We start from the raw sequence: 20,434 nt of genomic DNA, 5'->3' as shown, positions 1-20,434 counted from the left end.
TATGCCCAGCTCCGTGCAAGTGAGATCAACAAAAATCCTCTGACAAACTAAGCATAATACTTCAAAGCATAAGCAAGATCAAGTGCGAACAAACAAATTCTGATATTTCTTTTTAACCTTTGACCACTTGTGACATTGACCTTCATTTAGCGCAAGACAACTTAGTTCACCATGGAGAACATTTGTTCTTAGTTATATCAAAATCCATATATGTATATAGAAGTTATACTCGCAAATGAATGATTTATTTTATTTGACCTTTGACCCTATGTGTGATCTTGACCTTTGCCACAGACACCTGGATTTTTGGCCTAACACTCTGCCTCACTATGGCGAATATTTGTCTGGAGTTAAATTGAAATCCCTCAATGTAAGTAGAAGTTACGCTCCAGACATGGGTTTTGCCCAGACCCCAAAGTGTGACCCTTGACCTTTGAGTGGTGGACAAGGGTTTTGTGTGTGACACACAACCCCATCATGGTTAACATTTGTACCAAATTATTTTGTAATTCTTCAAAGAATGAGCAAGATATAGACTGGACAAATCTGGATGGACTGACACACTGACACACATACACTGAACTATATGCCAAAAGTGACAACTAAGTCCAGCTCATCCCAAGAGGACTGATAAAAATTACCAACTACATGTAAAAGGATTTAGACACTTCAGTCTTTTAATTATGAGTTGATCATTATAGTGTGAATAATATAAAAAAAACTGTAGTGAAATATATGGTGATGATACAGTCTGCTTGGTAATAAAAAAAAAAGTATTACATCAATATTTTATCATGACTACCACATAATGATCTTGAGGTACAGTATAATGACACCAGGTCTAATATGCCACCATTAATTAAGTTTAAGAGGATGGGAATTTAACTTAAAAGAATAAATGAACCCAATTTTAAAAATTACTAAGTTGTAAGTTAACAAACTATACTATTATTGAGACAGGCTAAGGCTGCTAGTGAGTCTTATAATAAGTATTTGTCAGTGTAGCTAAGAAATTATTTTTATCTCCAAATTCCTGTGATTGACAACTGCCTGTCTATAATTTAAAATAGGATAAATATCACAGGAGAAAAGTATTGATATTTACATCAAATGTTAATCTGAACTTTAAATCAAACTAAAAATTCATCAATAATTTATATTTTCCTTATTTTTCAAATTAATGTCATTTTTACAACACTATAATAACAGTATGATCACTACAAAATTACAAAATGTTCTTAAAGTAAGTGACATTGCCCTTTAGAAGTTCATTATGACGGAGTATTTCTGAAGTAATAAAAACTTCCTCAAATTTTTTCATTCAATGATTAAATTCTTTCAATTGTACATGTAAGCAAACCTATGTTTGATGTAAAGGGGATTGACTATTGTTAATTATATTTATTTTTAAGTTTGCCCTTTGATACCAATGTACTTTAAGCTCATGTAGAGAGCAATAAATTTACTATTAAAATTGCTTTGTCATGATGATGTTTCTGTGTAAAACTTATTTTCATTGGTCACCAAACACACCAACATTTGTCAGGTCAAATTTTCCTCTTGTGATATCAACAAAGCAACACTGATGTCAAGCACTCTAATATGCACTATTTTAGATACCAGCTAGCATCAATGGTGGAATTTCAGGTAAGCCACAATCAAAACCTGGGAGAAATGGTAGAATCCTCGATCCTTTGTAACATTGCTTTAAATATTATACCTTCATTACTTTCTATATTAAAGAAACTACCCTCATAATTAACAGTGTGAGTGTAAAATATTACCGTATTTGTAACCATCATTAAATGGACAGTTAATTAACTAATTGACATGTTTTACATTCATTTGTAATATAATCATTATGATTAATATTTGTGATCAGTGTCCCATTGATGACACATTATGTCATGAATGAACATTAACAAGTGGAGCACTTTAACTTTAACCTACTCCCTCTATCAAGGAATGTACCACATAAAACATAGTTCTTACTTCTAAAATAATGACCATTCATGTACTTTCCTTGTTGTTATTTAAGTTATATCTATATTGGTGTCTATGTCTGTCAAAATAGGGATTGGCAGCATCTTATAAAGTTGACATGAATCAGTTCCTGTCTTATCTTTTCATGTTACAAGTAGTACTTATCATTTCTATCATATAAAAGTATGACACTTGAAAAATAAGGACAACAGCATACAATGTATTTTTTTCTTTTCATCCATAATAACAAAAAAACTTTTAAAATTGTTTATGATTAGAAGCTGATTATGAACTTTATCATCTGCTGTTTTTTTTTAACCTTTGTGACATCTAGAAAAACCTTGTGTATTCAGTAAGGCAGTAAGGTAAAAATAACACAAGACTTGTGAAAAAGTAACATTAAATTGCAGAAACAAGTAACAGCAATAAGTAAAAGAGGCAATAAAATCAATTTGAAAGGTTTTTAATTGGTGGATACAGCTCCTAATTAAGACATTACCATATTTTAACCATCACACCAAACAATGTATGTTATCCAGAGTTCGACAAATGTGGGTTTTTCAAAGCTAATGCACCAGTACAAACATTTTTTACTGTTATACATGTAGCTTCACAGAGCACAATGACAGATTAGTCAACCTGTTGTGCTTATACTGTAAAAGTTTGTTTGTACCCCTCCCCACTCTGGATAAGCTGGGAAACCCCCCAAAATTCCTGATTCCTATGTTACAGGATCATGACCCGGCTGATGCACTAATTCCATCAGTATAGAATGGGACTAGCTTGTATATCTGTGCATGGTGACCATGGTCTGTTGGCTCTATAGTGTTAGTAACTCAATTTGTGCATTGTGATATTGAAATCCCTTAAACTTTTACTGGACTGCTCAAAAGTCAAAGTAGGGCAAATTACATAAATTCAACCTTGAAACAATTAAACAAAAAATATTTATAGCATCCTATCATAGATTATCTATATATTTATCTCCTGAATCTACTTGTTCTATCTGATGTTTGATTTGTATTTGGTAAACACAGATATATTATCACAATAATTCTTACACTTTAAACTTTTCTCTTTTTATTTATATGGTTAGAATGCTACTCTTTAATATCAAAAAAAATTCAATATCTCTTCTCCGGGGTGTAGAATTTCAAAACAAATGCTCAAATGCTTCAGCGCATTTTGTATATAAAAATTATATCTATTTTTTTTCTCCATTTTTTTCTATGAACTAAAAGAAGAAATGACCATTATACACAATAGACAAAACACTAAATAGTCCTATAGATTTCAGACTGTTTCTGAAAAAAACTTGATTTATAAATATTTACACTTCAAAGAAAAGTACACACACACATACAGCACAAAATTATTCATAAAAATATCAAATTATTCATAAAAATATCAACTATTTTTAAACTTTCAAACAATATCTTCTCCTTACGATTCCCTTTTGAAAATTCCAGATTCGTGAGCAACTTTAAAAAATTTTCTGTAAAAACACAAAAAAAAATTATCCTCAGAATATCTCCTAATAACATTTGATCCCATATAGTTTTTCCATCAAAGAAATATAAGTACACACATTAATTTAACTGTCTTAATGTTGTTATGATCTTATTTTGAAGTTATTTTTTTTATCTTTCATGTGACATATCGTATAAATCCCCAGTGAATATCTTTCTGATGAAAATCTAAAATAACTTTCCCTTTATATAAATATATTACAAGTATATATATAGAGTCTTCCATTTTTTTGGTAAATAATTAAGTATACCACATAATTCACATCCGGTAAAACTTTTATTTTGAAGTATGTTTATAAGGTCAGTGAATTACTGTGTAGACTACGACAGTGAGTAGTAGACAGCTATATTTATATATAATATCATGACTATAGTGATGCAAACATTACCATAGATTAAAATAGTAATCCAAGGTCATCAGGCAAACCTCAGTTTATTCATACTATCTATATGTTAAGTTCTATTCTGGATAACACTGACTGAAATAGCCTCTAAATAGTTTCATATGTACTCTATTTATTTATTTCTGAACTGGGAAATTTTTTTTGAAATAAAATGTATATTATCAACTCAATTTACATAACCACTGACTAATATTGTTATTTTAGCTTTCATTTCAAACGATGTGCCTCAGGAACAACATATTGGACAATTTTTAAACCTATATTCCAGCCATTTTATTCTGTATTCTTTTGACAACTACTGTTTTTTTCACAAACAATTTACAAACTACAATTATAAGAACAAAAGTTAAGTCATTGATAGATCATGTAGAACATAACATGCCCTGACCATGTGATGTCTAAACTATTCTTGCTTGGTTCAACAGCCCATTCTTGCTAAAATCTCTACAGCCCATTCTTACTTGGTTCAACAGCCCATTCTTACTTGGTTCAACAGCCCATTTTTGCTTGGTTCAACAGCCCATTTTTGCTTGGTTCAACAGCCCATTTTTGCTTGGTTCAACAGCCCATTTTTGCTTGGTTCAACAGCCCATTTTTTGCTTGCTACATTTGACAACCCATGCTTGCTATATTCTATGGTCCATTCTTGCTTTGTTTTACAGTCCTAAATTCTTTCCAGGTTCTGTAGCCATGCTTGCTACATTATACAGTCCTTTCTTTCTTGCTTGGTTCCATACTTCATGCTTTCCATGTTTGTTATATTCATCCTAGTTTGTCCATTCTTGCTTCTTTTATAGTCCATGCTTGCTAGATTCTGCTGTACATGCTTGTTACGTTCTACAGTCCATGCAATCTTTCACCAACAATATGAAACTGCTTCTCCAGTGAGATTTTACTTGTTTTTTTTACACTGACACAATTTCCAAGACATTTAGGTAAAATCATTCTTACTTAAGCATATATTGTTGGAAGAAAACTATATGGTAGTATTTTTGTGAAGCTTAAGATTAATTGGTCATATATTGTGATTAAGTGCTTGCATCAAACTATAAATGTTAGTGTAATGAAGCTAATACATGATAATATGAGCTACGTCATGACAAAACCAACGTTATGCGTTTGCGACCAGCATGGATTCAGACCAGCCTGCATCCGTGCAGTCTGATCAGGCTGTTCGCTATCAGTTTCTCTACTTGTAATAGGGTTGGTAAGCCCTGATCAGATTGGGCAGATGCGCAGGCTGGTCTGGATCCATGCTGGTCGCAAACCCATTATGTTGGTTTTGTCGTGACACGGCTCAATTATAATAACCTTACAATGATATATACCAACAGTTAACATGACTATCTCATTAACCTAATTACATGATAAAACAATGTTTGCATAGGGCAGGAAATATTGTACAAAAAATGTTAATGTAAACATTAGTCAGAGTAAATAGTAATGTAAGTTGTTTCAGTCCCTCAGGTATGTTGTGACCAGTTTAAGTATTTCTCCCTTCAAGCAAAATTGTAACATATTTATTAATTTGACAATTATCATTTTAAGAAAATCTTGAACTCTACTATTGATTGGGTTAAATTAAGGGTGGGAGAGTGGGGGGGGGGGGGGGGAGGTTTGAAAATAAGTTTGCCACATTTTGTTGTCTGGTCAACCTTTTTATTCTTGACATGCTTAATGATAGCTTTTTCATACTAATATCCCTTAATTTACAATGCAGGCAGTTCAAATGCAATCTGTATTTCACAGGTTTATTTAGAACACAAACCTATTTATCCCTATATCAAAGTCTGTCTTCTAGCACTAAATTCAGAGATTATTTACTGAGAAATATGGTAATTTATGCAACAAACCAACTTCCATTGTGAAGGGATATTCATGAAAATGAATGTCATTTAAGCTTGTTTTAAGACCGAGGCTGAACAATCAGCATAACGGAAATTCTTCACAGAATGCCGATCAGAGTAAACCATTGTTAGAAATCAAAAACAGGTCAAAAACAGAATTTACATAAAAAAATGAAATATTTTAAACAGATATTTTTATGTGTTTATGTCATTAGCAGAATGTCTCTCAATTTTTTATAACATTAAATTGATACAGCTTTCCTTTGGTCAGAAACAGCCTGATAATTTTTTTAGAAAATAGATATCAATTTTGAGTGCTTTGTTGTATTATGCATTTGACTACGTTATCTGTTAGATAGGGCAATATGATGAAGCGTGTCAAATATAAAATATTTTAGTACGGTCCTGTTTTAAAATAAGTAAAATCAACTGTTAAACAGTCTAAAACATAATATAATCTCATCAAAAAAGATAACCAAGAAATTCTTATTAAAAATATCTTTAAATGATATCAAACAAAAAACTTATTATTGGTTGTAACTAAATTGTAAAGCCATTCCAAGACTATATGTATATCATACATATGACATACATGTATAAACTCAAGTTTATGTTGGGAAAAATATATCAAAATGTCCCCTTTCTAAGAAATTCAAGAATAAGTATTTTTTTCTCAAATGCGATGCTAAAATACATGTATACATATATTAAATTAAAAGTGAAAAGTGTATACTTTACTTAAGTCTGTGACTTTCACTAAATGGCCATACATTTATATTTTCACACAATAAAGTGAGTATATACAGTTATTACTGTTAGATACTTCAGTTGCATGAACAATTTTCACAGAAATATTTTCTGTTTTATTTAATAAATTTATAATACAACAGGAGCTGTTCTCGTTTAATATGATTTTTTTCACAGAAAATTGAAAATGGTTACCATGGTATTTTCTAGAAATGTTGTTTACAATTTAATAACATTTCTGTAGTTTATATCCCAGGGGAGTTAGCAGCTCAGATATATATTACCTGTAATGTTCATAACATTGTCAACAGAATAGTCACTCTGTAAATTGGAAAGATACATATATCATTTTATTCCTTAACATTTTACGAAAAAATACTTGTGGGAAACAGCCTGGTAACATAACAAACACAGTCAGCAAAATCCAGGAGACTTTATAATCATCAAAACATGGTAACTGAAAAATGTTTGCAAATTACATTACACTGAATAACAATTATTATCAGAAATCTTTGGTGAGTCCTTCTTTGGGAATCATCGGTGCCGGTACAGTGGCATACACAACAAAATAGGAAAAAATGAGTCATTTTGATGAAAATGTTGATGAGAATATTACATATTAATTGTTTTTAGCTGTATTTGGATGTACATATAAACACATATGGTTGATCTTCAGTTTTGGCCACCAGTTATTTTTTTCTATTAAGTATTTGCTCTTAAGAAACACAACAAATATGCTGGTGTTGTTGAGGTGTATGGATTGGTATCCATATAGGCTGAAACCCAGTCAGGGGCAAGCTGTTGTTTCCTTGAAAAAAACTTTTAATACAAACAAGAGGGCCATGATGGCCCTGAAGTCGCTCACCTGTATATAGGCCCTCGGAGCGGCGCCAGTTTAATTTTATTTGAATAAACTAGGTAGACACCCATTAAAAGATGTTTCATGCTAAACATCTAAGGTCTAGCTGGTCAAGTTTTTTCTTTACACATATAGTTAAAAACAATGACACACTTGGGGCAGGGCCAATTTTGACCCAAGGGCTTTTATTTGAACGATCTTTGTTGACTCTTACTAGAAAATGTTTCATGCTTAATATCTAAACTCTAGCTATTTGGGTTTTTTCAAAGAAGATTTTTAAGTTTTTGCTATATACATATAAGGAAAATCAATGTCACCGGGGCGGGGCCAATTTTGACCCCAGGGCTTTTATTTGAACAAACTTTGTAGACACTCACTAGAAGATGCTTCGTGCTTAATATCTAAACTCTAGCTATTTGAGTTTTTTCAAAGAAGATTTTTTAAGTTTTTGTTATACACATATAAGGAAAATGAATGACCCCCGGAGCGGGGCCAATTTTGACCCCAGGGCTTTTATTACAACAAACTTGGTAGACCCTCACTAGAAAATGTTTCAAGCTTAGTATCTAAACTCTAGCTATTTGGTTTTTTTCAAAGAGAATTTTTTAAGTTTTTGCTATACACATATAAGAAAAATCAATGTCCCCGTGGTAGGGCCAATTTTGACCCAAGGGCTCTTATTTGAACAAACTTGGTAGACACCCTCTCATGCTAAACATCTTAGCTCCAGGTCTTTGGGTTCTTTAAAAGAAGATTTTTTAAAGTTTTTACTATATGCATATAGGAAAATCAATGACACCCCTGGGGCGAGGCCAATTTTGATCCCAGGGCTTTTATTTGAACAAACTTGGTAGACACCAATTAGAGGATGTTTCATGCTAAATATCTTAGCTCTAGGTCTTTCGGTTCTTTACAAGAAGATTTTTAAGTTTTCGCTATACACACATAAGGAAAATCAATGACCCCCGGGGCGGGGCCAATTTTGACCCAAGGGCTCTTATTTAAACAAACTTGGTAGACATCCATTAGAACATGTTTCATGCTAAATATCTTAGCTGTAGCTCTTTGGGTTCTTTAAAAGAAGATTTTCTAAGTTTTTACTATATGCATATAGGGAAAATCAATGACCCCCTGGGGCGGGGCCAATTTTGACCCCAGGGCTTTTATTTGAACAATCTTGGTAGACACCCATTAGAGGATGTTTCATGCTAAATATCTTAGCTATAGGTCTTTGGGTTCTTTTAAAGAAGATTTTTTAAGGTTTTACTATATGCATATAGGGAAAATCAATGACCCCCTGGGGCGGGGCCAATTTTGACCCCAGGGCTTTTATTTGAACAAACTTGGTAGACACTCACTAGAAGATGTTTCATGCCAAATATCTAAACTCTAGCTCTTTGGATTTTTTAGAAGAAGATATTTAAAGTTTTTTCTTTTGGTTGCCATGGCAACCAGAGTTCTGCATGGAATTAAATTCTTTGAACAATTTTCAAAGGTGACCACCAAAGGAACATTCATGTGAAGTTTGGATGAAATTGGCTTAGTGGTTTAAGAGGAGATGTCATTTAAAGTAAAAGTTTACGGACGACGGACGGACAACGGACGAAAAGCGATCACAAAAGCTCACCCTAAAAAATTGTCATTATTAGCATTTGAGCTGAGTTTCTAATGACATGATTTTAACAAATCTGTCTTTTGATCCCATAATGATTGTTGGTTTTAATATCAATATTTCTGGTAAACCACCTTAACCACCTAACATCTTACAATCAAATATTTGTGTTATAGTGATTTTTTGTCTGGTAGTAATTTTATAAGATGAAAGACATTAGGTGAGATATTGATCAATATAGAGGTTATAAATATCACTGCATTGTTTTTATTTGATGCTTTCAGTGCTTTTGTAACTGCTTAAGACATAAATTATGTTTGCAATTCTAGTACCTAAACCCTATTGAAAAGCAGGGATTTGAATAGTCCTAAGTTAATAATGACCATCATATTGAAAACCCCCACTCCCAGCTCATTTCTGTACAAGTCACTCCTGTTTAGGCTCTGTGTCTTAAATTGATACTTCTAATGCTGTTTCAGTATTGCCCAAGACAAAAATTTAGAAGTAAAAATTACTAAAGGCTTAAAAATGAATATATGAAAAGAAAAGTCAAAGGGCCATAACTTCTGTATGAAGAGAAAGAATTCAAATCTTTTTCACATCTACCTTGTACATGCTAGTACAAGCAGTGTAGATAGGTTTGGAGGAAATCCGTATAAACTAACGAAGCATTATAGGTGTTCAAAATATTTAATATGCCATGTGCAGACATGTAACCAACCAACTATTGTCATCAAGTTGACTCCAGTATACCCCCTCCCCCCCATCAAACTGCTTTTGGGGGTATTAGCACACTAAACCAGCAAAATACAAGATACACACACAATCTTGGCAGACGGAATTCACAATTTATTCATTTTCCCACAGAAACAGCAGGAAAGATTACCCCCATTTCTCATTCCAAATTAGCAACAAAAAATTCTTCCAATGAATTCCTCTGTGTTGCGTTATGGCTGATTGACACTAAAATAAAACATTGAAAATCCTGAAAATGTTCAACTTCTGACAAAAAAGCAGTTCTCACAAATTCACCTCAAAATTAATAAAAAAATATTCTACAACAAAAGGAATAAATTGCTTTGTTGCTCTGTGGCAATTTGGAATGTGGTAAATCATAATTTCTCAAAGGCTTTGAAGCTTTAAATCTTGAAAAAATCCACAATTTTGTCTGACAGACTTGGAGAGGATGGTTGCTCTAATGTAATATTTTGGGCACTGAAATACTTTGAATTAATATTATGCTTCAAAGGGATATTCCATCATCAACGTTTAGTAAGATTAGGGTTAAATAGATGTCAACATATTACCGGTACCATCTTTTATAAAAGGGAGAAAACCAGTACAATCATAACATTTTCATATCAAGGGAGGTAATCAGTTATAATTAATATGCCTGTTATTATACTTGTAGTAGTACAAATTACATGTATTAACTATTTATTTCTACTTTCAATGCTGCATTACAAAGTCAGTGTAACTGTTATAGAAGAAAATTATCAGGAAAATCCTGGCAGATGTTTCACAACTTAACCGCTAACTACATTGATAATGTTTCACGATAACATACTAAACCTTTATCTGCTAGACACTGGATCAATGCTGCTGCTAATATGGGATTTTAATATCACAATATTTGTTGAGTAGACCTAATAAAGTGTTTTCTCTTGAAGAATTTTACACTCTCAATAGAAAATATTACCATATGTTGTGAGATTTATCAAGTAGTAAATAATAAGCAGTCTGTCACTGAAAGGATTTAAAGGAATGTGGTTTTCAAGTATTTAAATTATTCAAGAACAAGACCGCTTTGTGGTTCAATAAACCAAAATACCACAACTTCCTTCAATTTACAGTTCAGTGCAAAAAACGTTTATGATTGACACAATTTTGCCTGTCCGCAACACAATGTTTAACCTGTTTCAAACTGAAACTGAATCCTGTCAATCAGGTGCATGACTTTGTGACAATTTTCATTTTATAACTTTTGCTTCCTTACCAAAAACAAAGTTCTATGCATATATTTACTGTCTTAAAACTGATGTAAACTTACCTATTTGAGGAGATGGACATCGGGCCTGTAACACAGGTGATTTGTTTGGACCAACCACAGACTTCCGATGATTTCTGCAAAAGTAACCATATCAAATTTGGCATGACAAAAACTGAAAATTGTCAAACAGATTGACAAAGGGAGAAAACTCTTATATTTCATTTCCTACATTCAATCAAAAGATTGTCTCCCTTATCCGCAGAATGTGCAGGAAAGTTGGTTAATATCACAGGCACTATTACAGGACAATTAACAATGACCCAACTATGTATGTTATTACTAGTATTCATTATTACCGTTTCCATGGTAATAACTCTCATATAACACCAGTATCAATAGATTTAAGGTAAATAAAAGAAATGTTACTTTCCTACTCCTGCCCGTAAGTTCAATATTTTACAGTAACTTCATATTCTGTTTACATTTATAATATTTTGCTAAAATGATATCTGAAGTATAAATGGCTGTTTTTATTGTAACAATTCAGTGTAGTTTTATATGCAATGCATTCTTAATGAGAGCTGAACAATTTCTATGTTCAAAGCATATTTAACAATGGTGGGAAACAATTATCATCTAAACATATCATATTCATCTAATTAATAATTGAAAATATGTATTGCCCCTCCAACTAAAATTACAATGTCAATAGATCAATACTGTTGTCCTATTGTGGTAATGTGCAGGGAGTTACTCTGAAAAATCATTTTGCTACTTATATTGCAACTGTTAATACATAAATACATGTCTACGGTGGTGGTGTTGGTAGTTTATACTCCAGATCATGGCCGTAAGCCACTTCACTAGAGCACTGTTCAGCCACCGCATCATTTCATGGGCAGGCTGTTAAGCAGTTTACCAGTACTAGTTGCCTTAATCTTCCCTAAGAACTGATAACTTTTGTAGATGCCAGAGCAAAGGTACAGTGCGATTGACTGTAGAAAGAATTTCATGATCAATCACAATAAAAGTGACCTGCACCGTTCGGGACTTGAACCCAAGTTGCCTGATTCACAGTTTATTGCTCTTCCTATTGAGCTAACTGGACAGTTTATATACATGTAATATTGTATGGGATGCCTCATATACAGCTACCACTAAGATAAGTGCTTGTAAGTCTTCACAAGATTAAATTGATGAACTATGGCGCATCATTTTCTCCATTTGTTTTTGGCTGTAATTTAGGTTTTTGATTTTACAGCCACTATACACCTTAACATAACTTTGGTACAATTGCACTCTTTTGATTGGCATCCAGTTTTATTAGGGAATTATCAGCTAATTTCTATTTCTCTACATTGAAACAGTGTGTACATTCAGGTCCAATTGTCTATAACTCTGTTCAAAATTTGACTATATCCTAGAAATTTGCAACTTTGCCTAAATTTATAACGGGTTAAGGGCATTCCCTGATGACATGACTTGACTTTTATTAACGAAACCTTGTTAAGTAACATAAGGGTAAATAGTCAATCATACAATATAGAACAAGTTGGTGTTAAGACATGAGCAGAATCTGTATAATAATTCGAACTCAAAAATGTGCAGACAGAAAATTGTTACATTGACATGTAAATGGGAGCCTAATTAATGATGACAAAATAATGATTGGCTAGACACAAACAATTTTCATTGCAGGAAAGCAGACTAGGTGGGGAAAACAACAATCATGTTGTCCAGGTCATTGATAGGTCTGACAACTCAGATAATTAATGCCTTAGGACTTCTGTAAGGTTATAAAAAATCAATTAAGAATATAATTATGGTGAATTAATTCATCCTTCATAAAAACAATAAATTAATGATTTTATACAAAGAACATAACTGTAGTTATTCAAAATTTTGGTTTGTTATGCTGAGTGGATTTGTGGGTGTTAGTAGTTTACCCTTCAGATCATGGCTTTGAGTTACAAAGTTCAGCCACCACAGTCTAGCAATTTACCAGTACTTTACTAATTAATTCTGTACATGCCAGAATGGAGTGTACAGTGACAAAACCATAGAAAAGATTTTATGATCAATCAAAATGAAATTGACCTGCACATCCATGAATTGTACCCAGGTTGCCAATTCACAGTCCAATGCTCTAGCAATTGAGCTGACCATGCTGAGCTGTTATGCTAAGATGTTTTTCAGCCATATACTTGTAGGCTACTTGGATGCATTATTTCAGACATGAACAAGCACCGGAGTAGAACCACTGATGTTTAGTAAGCTAGCTGGATAGCTTCCTGACATAAAAGAATCCAAAGTCTCTGTGAAGTTTCTAACCCACAGCAGTGAAGGGCAAGTGGTTTGACATCAATGACCTGAACCACTTGGCCACGGATGTCTGAATTTTTCAACAGGTGCAAATATGGTAATCTTCAACCAATCAATTTTAATCAGATGGTAAGTAATGGGTTATGACTGCATACCTAAAATGTGTCATTTAGGTCTTATTGAAAGAAAGGCCTATATAGTTGTGAAAATTTTACCCAGTGGAAATGACATTTAAATTATTAAGTAATTGATAAGCTTCTAATTTCTGTGATACTTTTTATTCAATGTCATTGGAAATGGAACCATGTTCTGCGGTGGAACTGAAAAGAATAATTTTCCCCTTATACTACTGTTATGAAGAAGGTATAAATGATTCTATGTTAGCAGAGGTTTACCACCACCACCTCCCATTTTATTAAGGTGAACATTTGGCCCCCCTTGTACTTCTTTTGATGGGAAGAATATTTGCACCTCAGCGCCTCAACAAATAACTTTTTATTAATCTAATAATTTTAAATATGCCTTAAAAATAAAACATTAAGAAATATCATACACTTCTAAATAATTTAAACTCTTGTTAATACAATAAATTTACTTCCTAAATTTCCCACATGTAATGTTTATAATGATGACATGTATATGTCATACATTTAAGAAAAGCATAGGCATTGTACTTCAAAAAATCTATTATTAGAAGTCCTATCATTGATTTAAATACATCTTATGCCACTTTTTCAGTATGTATATAAAACAATAAAATATCTATAAAAAATAAGGAATATTTCAAGCCTGTGTAAGTGCAAAAATAAATTTATGAAAAGGAAAATTCATTAAATACTAGTACATGTATATGCAATTAAACTTGAGCAGGAAAAAAAATGAAAACAAAGAAATAAAAATGGGTGCATATGTTCAGCCTTTCAAAGTCAACAAAGGAGCAAATATCCACCAATGCAAAAGGCGCAGCACATGTCTTTGTGGTAATTGTCCAAGTGAAGGGGTCTAGGGAGCGCATGTCATCGAATTATAATTCTACAATATAGGCAAATGTTTACCTGTTACTGGATCGCCTACTGAAGCTGAGCTCTTTCTGTAAGGAGAAAAAAAAATTACTTAAAATATTAAAAGCAAGAAATCATTTGCTGGATATTAACTTTTCATTCAGTTTGATAAATCAAAATGTACAATTTACAAAGTTAAATGGAGAAGTTCATTGCTAACTTACAACTACTCCAACATTTACAACCTCTCCATTCCTTGTTCATCCAATACTTGTATCCTCCCCACTCCTTGTTCATCAGACACCAACAACCTCCCCACTCCATGTTAATCCAATACCCACATCCTCTAAATCCCTTGTTAATCAATCATCTCCTCCTCACTCCGTATTCATTAAATACCCACATCCTCTCCACTCCCTGTTCATCCAACACCCACATCCCACTCCCTGTTCATCCAACACCTGTATCCTCCCCATCTCTTTTTATCCAATACCCACATTCTCTCCACTCCCTGTTCATCCAACATTCACATCCTCTCCACTCCCTGTTCATCGTACACCCACATCTTCTCCACTCAATGTTAATCCAACACCCACATGTTAATCCAACACCCATATCCTCCCCACTCCATGTTAACCAAACACCCACATCCTCCCCACTCCATGTTAACCCAACACCCACATCCTCCCTACTCCATGTTAATCCAACACCCACATCCTCCCCACCCCATGTTAATCCAACACCCACATCATCCCCACTCCCAGTTCATCCAACACCCAGATCCTCCCTACTCCCTGTTCATTCAACACCTACATCCTCCCCACTCCATGTTAATCCAACAACCACATCCTCCCCACTCACTGTTCAAAGGTTGAAACATTTTATAGACCATCACAGACCCCTCAACAGTCCATTCACAATCTCAGTATTTAAAATATTTTCAAATATATCAGTTCAACATGTATGTTAGGAAAAAGAAAAACATCTCAATTCTTGAAGCCTTGATAAGATTTTTTTCAGACAATTTATTGATTATGCTCCTTTCTATATATAATCAATCATGTGGACATGGAACCTTCTGTAGACATGATCTCCTATAACCAAGCTATTCCTAAACTGGCAAACACACCTATCTTGAAGTATAACAATCATCCTGCCATACACTGCTCACATACATCATTAACCTTCAATCAATCTTAAAGGCTTATCAGCATGTTGCTTTAAGAGGTCTCCAACAGTTATTAAAGAGAAACAATCATAATTAAGACCTGTTTTAAGCCTGATAAGCACCACCCATCAACACAGTGCTTTGATGTCTTATTACACCATCCCTATCATCTTTAATCTATCATGAAACCAACAACAACAGCAGAGTGAACAGGACTTTTTTCCTCATCAAAGTCAAGTTTGATGCCAACAAGGGTTGAACCACATAAAAGATATAATGAGGAAATTACAAGTATCTTAATCATGAATTTGTTTGCTACTTTTTCTTTTATCTGGGTCCACTCAACCAAAAAGAATTTAATCAAACTTGGCATGAACAAATTACATAATATGTATTGTGACGTATAAACTTAGACTTATCACAACAGTGTATTTGAATTGCAATGATACACCATTCCAGCAACTCTTTCTCGGCTCATTCTAGGTGAGCTTAAAAGCAATTTGCTTGAATAGTGAATTAAATTATTGCCATTTTTGTAAGCATTTATGGAAAAAGTTTTACTAACTTGCAAGAAATATGAACTTAACCCTTCAAGTTTTTCTTTTTAAGTTTTAAACATCATAACATCCACATCCTTCCTTCTGGTAATCTTAGGCTACACTACAGTTGACACTCAAGGTTTAAAAGAAAATTTGCTTGAATTCAACTATTCTTAATGTATTTTTACCATAATTCAATTAAACTTTCACATCATATTTTGTAAAAAACAGCAGCATTACATGACAAATCCTTCAAAGGTAAAAAGTACATAAAAATTTACATTTGAATTACCTTTAACGACATCGGTGATCGTGTATGTGGAAACTCAAAAACTTCATCATCACTAAAATTCACTCTCACAGAGAGTGGAGATCTGGATAGCTCTGACCTACATTCATTCACTGAAGCAGATCGCCTTATGAAAAGTGGTGACAATGAATATCTGCGTAAATCTGTCTCACTGGTTGACGTTGCCAAAAGCGCCGCCTGTTTCCTACACCTTAACAATGTTTTAGTATCATTATAAGAGACTGTCCGTGTAAGAGCATTTTGCGGCACAGTAAGATGAACGTTCTCATGATATTCATCATCCTCTTCTTCACCCTTCTCTTTATCTATTATATCTTCCATTGTTTCTGTGGCAACCAATGTTTATGGTATCAAATCCTTATTGAATGAATTCGCCATTTAATTCCGATATCTCCAAGGCAATTGTTTTAAATGTTTTTCAAAAAAAGACATTCTAACATAATTCTTGCATCTTTGCAAGAATTTTTCCTCCATCTTAAATATCAAACACAAATAAGAAATGTTTTCACTTTAATCCTTCTTTCTTCATCAATGTCATTTTCCCTAGAATATATTCCTCCTCTATACAATAAACTGCAGAGACAATTTTATAACATTAACTTTCTGATCGTTACTGGTACAAGTATAACAAAGTCTCTGATTCCCCTGGATAATATTGAAAAATTAACTTATCGTAATTTACCTATAAATTGTGATCCATTACTTTGTGTTATTACACTTAAAACTTCACCTTTTATTTTCCCTTCATAGTAAGTTTTTTTATTTTTCTCAACATTTATATTACCCCTTGTTTATGTACTTTTAATTATAAGATATCTAATATGAAAGTTTCCAGATCTAACAAACAGAGAAAACAGAGAAAGTTCTGAAACCTAGCAACAGACATCTGATTCTATACCAACAGAAAATATCTTTTCCTTTACAAGAAATTCGTATTTTTTTATTGCCAGATAGCCAGAAGACTAAATCAATTTGCAAACAAGTAACATAAAATATGCCATAATTAAATCAATCAATTAATTAATATTATTTTGCTCTTCTCTGCACTGATCAAGTTCCTCAAGGTGCTTTCTAATGTGTGGTTGAATGATTCCTCAGACATCATATTTATCTTTATTGAATTCAAATCAGACACTCAGCAAAACACAAATGTTTTCTTTGATATTTGTCATGATGATTTTAACTTTTTTTAAGTGAAACACCTGTCCTGGAATTTTGACAGACAGACTGACTGACTGACTGACAAAGAACGGACAGACAGTCTGATTTTTTTGTGAGATTTATAAAAAAAAAATCCATAGGGAAGAGACCTTTTATAGTTCTCTGTTAATTTTAAGGAGGAAACTTACTGTGGACATGTCCATTTAATACTATTTAGTATGGTCAGCCCCCCTCCCCTAAGATTACGCTTCCATTTCATTAAAGGAATAGCTAGTGAGGTGAAAGGTGAAGTCAGTCATGTTTGTTCATTAGCAGAAATAAGGCAATTTATAAAACCAATCAGGATAAAGTCTGTTAAGAATTATTTTTCACCCTGTACTGACATTTTACAGCCATCAATCTTTCCAGAAAGCAATGACATTGGAAACCCTCCCAGGAAATATTAGTCTGTGTCTTCAAGATGAATTTAAGTCTCTCAAGTTATTAAAATTTCACCTTACATGTTTTCTCAGCATGCTTAAATAACATAAGGGCCTTGTATAGCACCAAAACAATTAAAATGTCAATAACAAAAATACAAGTTTAAACTTTCAGTCAGTATCCAGACTTCATAAAATATGGATACCCTTATAGCACCCATATCATCGAAGTTTGAGAAAGGATTGTCCAAAAACCTCTATGAACAATACTTTCAGTTAATGCTAGTCATGTTTCATCTTTTTTTTTCTGTGAAGAAAGTGCATGTTTATACTTTTATTACCCACTGATGTTAAAGTGTATGCAAAGTGTAAACAACCCCAAGGAAACTTATAATTTGCAGCCTTGTGATATACATGTATATCTCTTACAGCTTTTTTTTTCAAAAATGTTATAAAAGCAAAAAGTAATGGAACTGGGAAAGGAGTTACTATGTATATATAATGATACAAGGGTAAACAAGTTGCTTTTATCAAATTCCTTGGAGAAATAAGTAATGGTCATAAATCAATAAAAAAACACGATGCTACATTATGATAATGACAGACTTCTTCCTCAACTCATCTATAATTAATGATATGCTTTCATAAATGATGAGATATAAGAAATTCATAGCCAATACCTCACATCCTTTTAAAACAAAGGCTAGCTGTCACACACGCTTACCCATGGATTCAATATTTCCAAATTATTATGCTATAGTTATATATATGCTATAGTTGAGCGAGACATTGGAAGTTGATTTATTGTCAAATTGAGTGTATCATTTCCAAAGTAAAATACACTGTTTATGATTTAACATAACCTTGACTTCCAATTTCAATGTATACCTGTCAACCTCTATTGTACAGGTCAGATTGTCCAAGAACTTGAATGGCAAAAACATTATTTATTGACATGCTAACCCGTTACAAATGTAAAGCCTAAAATGCCATTAGTATTGAACCAGGACAGCTTGCACATTTGACTAAGCTTTATCCTTTGGCTGTTAAATTCTAGTTTTGCAACAATGAAATTCCAGTAGGTGCTATTGACCTGCTCCTAAATCAAAGCAGGGCACCTTCATGATACAAAGCCAGCAGTGTTAGGTCAAAGAAGTCCTAAAGACAATATTATTGTAATACTAGGAGATAATATGCCCAGCTCTCCCAACAACCTCGCATTAAATAACCCTTAAACAGAATTGCATTTCGGGGTTTTATATCTCTCAGCCTCCTGCAATCATCATAAAGCAATTTTCTTGACAATGTGATTAACAATCAATGATGCTGGATTGATTTTGGGTTTAACACCAACCATTTACCAGCATAACTCTTTACATTAATTGGGAAATAAAATTGATTAGGCATCTCAGATAATTGTCTATCTGTTAATAAAAAGAGCATCAATAACAGAAAGTTACATTTTTTTCCTATACAGCAACATATTCTACAGGCACAAGCTAGATTAATCTAACTGTATTTACTGCCGCTCAATATAAGTTTGCAGTTTGGGTTGTATCTACGGTATGTGAAAACCCTTTGAGTAACATGTAAAATTTTATATACAAAAGAGTTATACTGATGCAACATTTGTGGACATTATATTGTGCCATATGACTGCTTGCAGAAATATGGCAAGGAGCACAACATTTCTTATGTTTTAATTCTACCTCATATCATTAACTTTCCTGTTTACTGGCTAGACATTGGTCAAGTACAATGATGTAGGGACTGATCTTAAATCCAAAAACCAAGCAAGAGATGCATGATATAAAACTCTCGCTAAAAAAATGCTGTATTTTTATGTTCAAAAAAGTTGTGTTTTCCTCCGAATTTCTGCTTCGACTGAACAAATGATTTCATTAGTATCTCACAGGGCAAGTCTAAATACCTTACATTCATCAAATCTGAATTCACTAATCCTTTCTTAGAATTTTTCAGGGATTTTCTAATTTTCTTATTCCTATAATTACATTATAGACATGACATCTAACAAGCAAATTGTGTTTGTGTCAAAATAATGATTGTTTACCCAGGTTTTCATATGACTGATTTTTTAGGGCCAATATAAAAAGCCTGTCAAAAGGGAAAGGGAGTGGGTGCATTGGTGAGGGAATGCCATCAAATTGTTAGCGTGTGCCTTGTATATAGCCACAACAGTGAAAATGCACAAATTTTTACTTATTTATTAAGGCCTAGAACAACACATATAAAATTCTGTAATTTTTAGATTTTTGAATCAATGTTTCAAGTCTTGAAATCCGGTTGCCTCTTTCATGCACATCATAACAATTATTCTATCACTTAGTTCCATTAAATATAAATTGCAGCAGCCAGGAATCAAACATAATTTGTAATTTCTTTCTGTAAATTCCTATGAAAACTAATGAGACATGGTAAATTGTGTGATAAACTCTCCCAAGTGTCTAAAGAAATTGTTTTCTCTCCAAAAAACGTATTAAGCCATCAATTCTCCTAACGGCCAGGATCAATAGAAGAAAATA

The 20,434-nt window shown here is 33.0% G+C and overlaps 1 protein-coding gene across 5 annotated transcripts in view; it reads right to left on the bottom strand.

Moving 5' to 3' along the window:
* Window positions 1-20,434, bottom strand: part of LOC132734064 (microtubule-associated serine/threonine-protein kinase 2-like) — a 108,381-nt gene that overhangs the window by 33,881 nt on the left and 54,066 nt on the right. For 3 of the 5 annotated variants that reach the window (XM_060720763.1, XM_060720764.1, XM_060720765.1), the window contains exons 4-5: window positions 14,349-14,383; window positions 11,032-11,105 (exon numbers count right to left, since the gene is read on the bottom strand). In XM_060720763.1, coding sequence (XP_060576746.1) covers window positions 11,032-11,105; window positions 14,349-14,383 — 109 coding nt within the window. Of the gene's footprint in view, window positions 1-11,031; window positions 11,106-14,348; window positions 14,384-16,293; window positions 16,957-20,434 lie in introns of all 5 variants that reach the window. The other 2 variants (XM_060720766.1, XM_060720767.1) reach the window with 1 other exon arrangement.

The sequence above is a fragment of the Ruditapes philippinarum genome, unplaced genomic scaffold (assembly GCF_026571515.1).
Source record: "Ruditapes philippinarum isolate M1 unplaced genomic scaffold, ASM2657151v2 ctg1230_1_1_1_1, whole genome shotgun sequence".
NCBI classification, from domain to species: Eukaryota; Metazoa; Mollusca; class Bivalvia; order Venerida; family Veneridae; genus Ruditapes; species Ruditapes philippinarum.
Note: the sequence above shows the minus strand (reverse complement) of the source record. Positions and strands in the feature narration are given on the sequence as shown.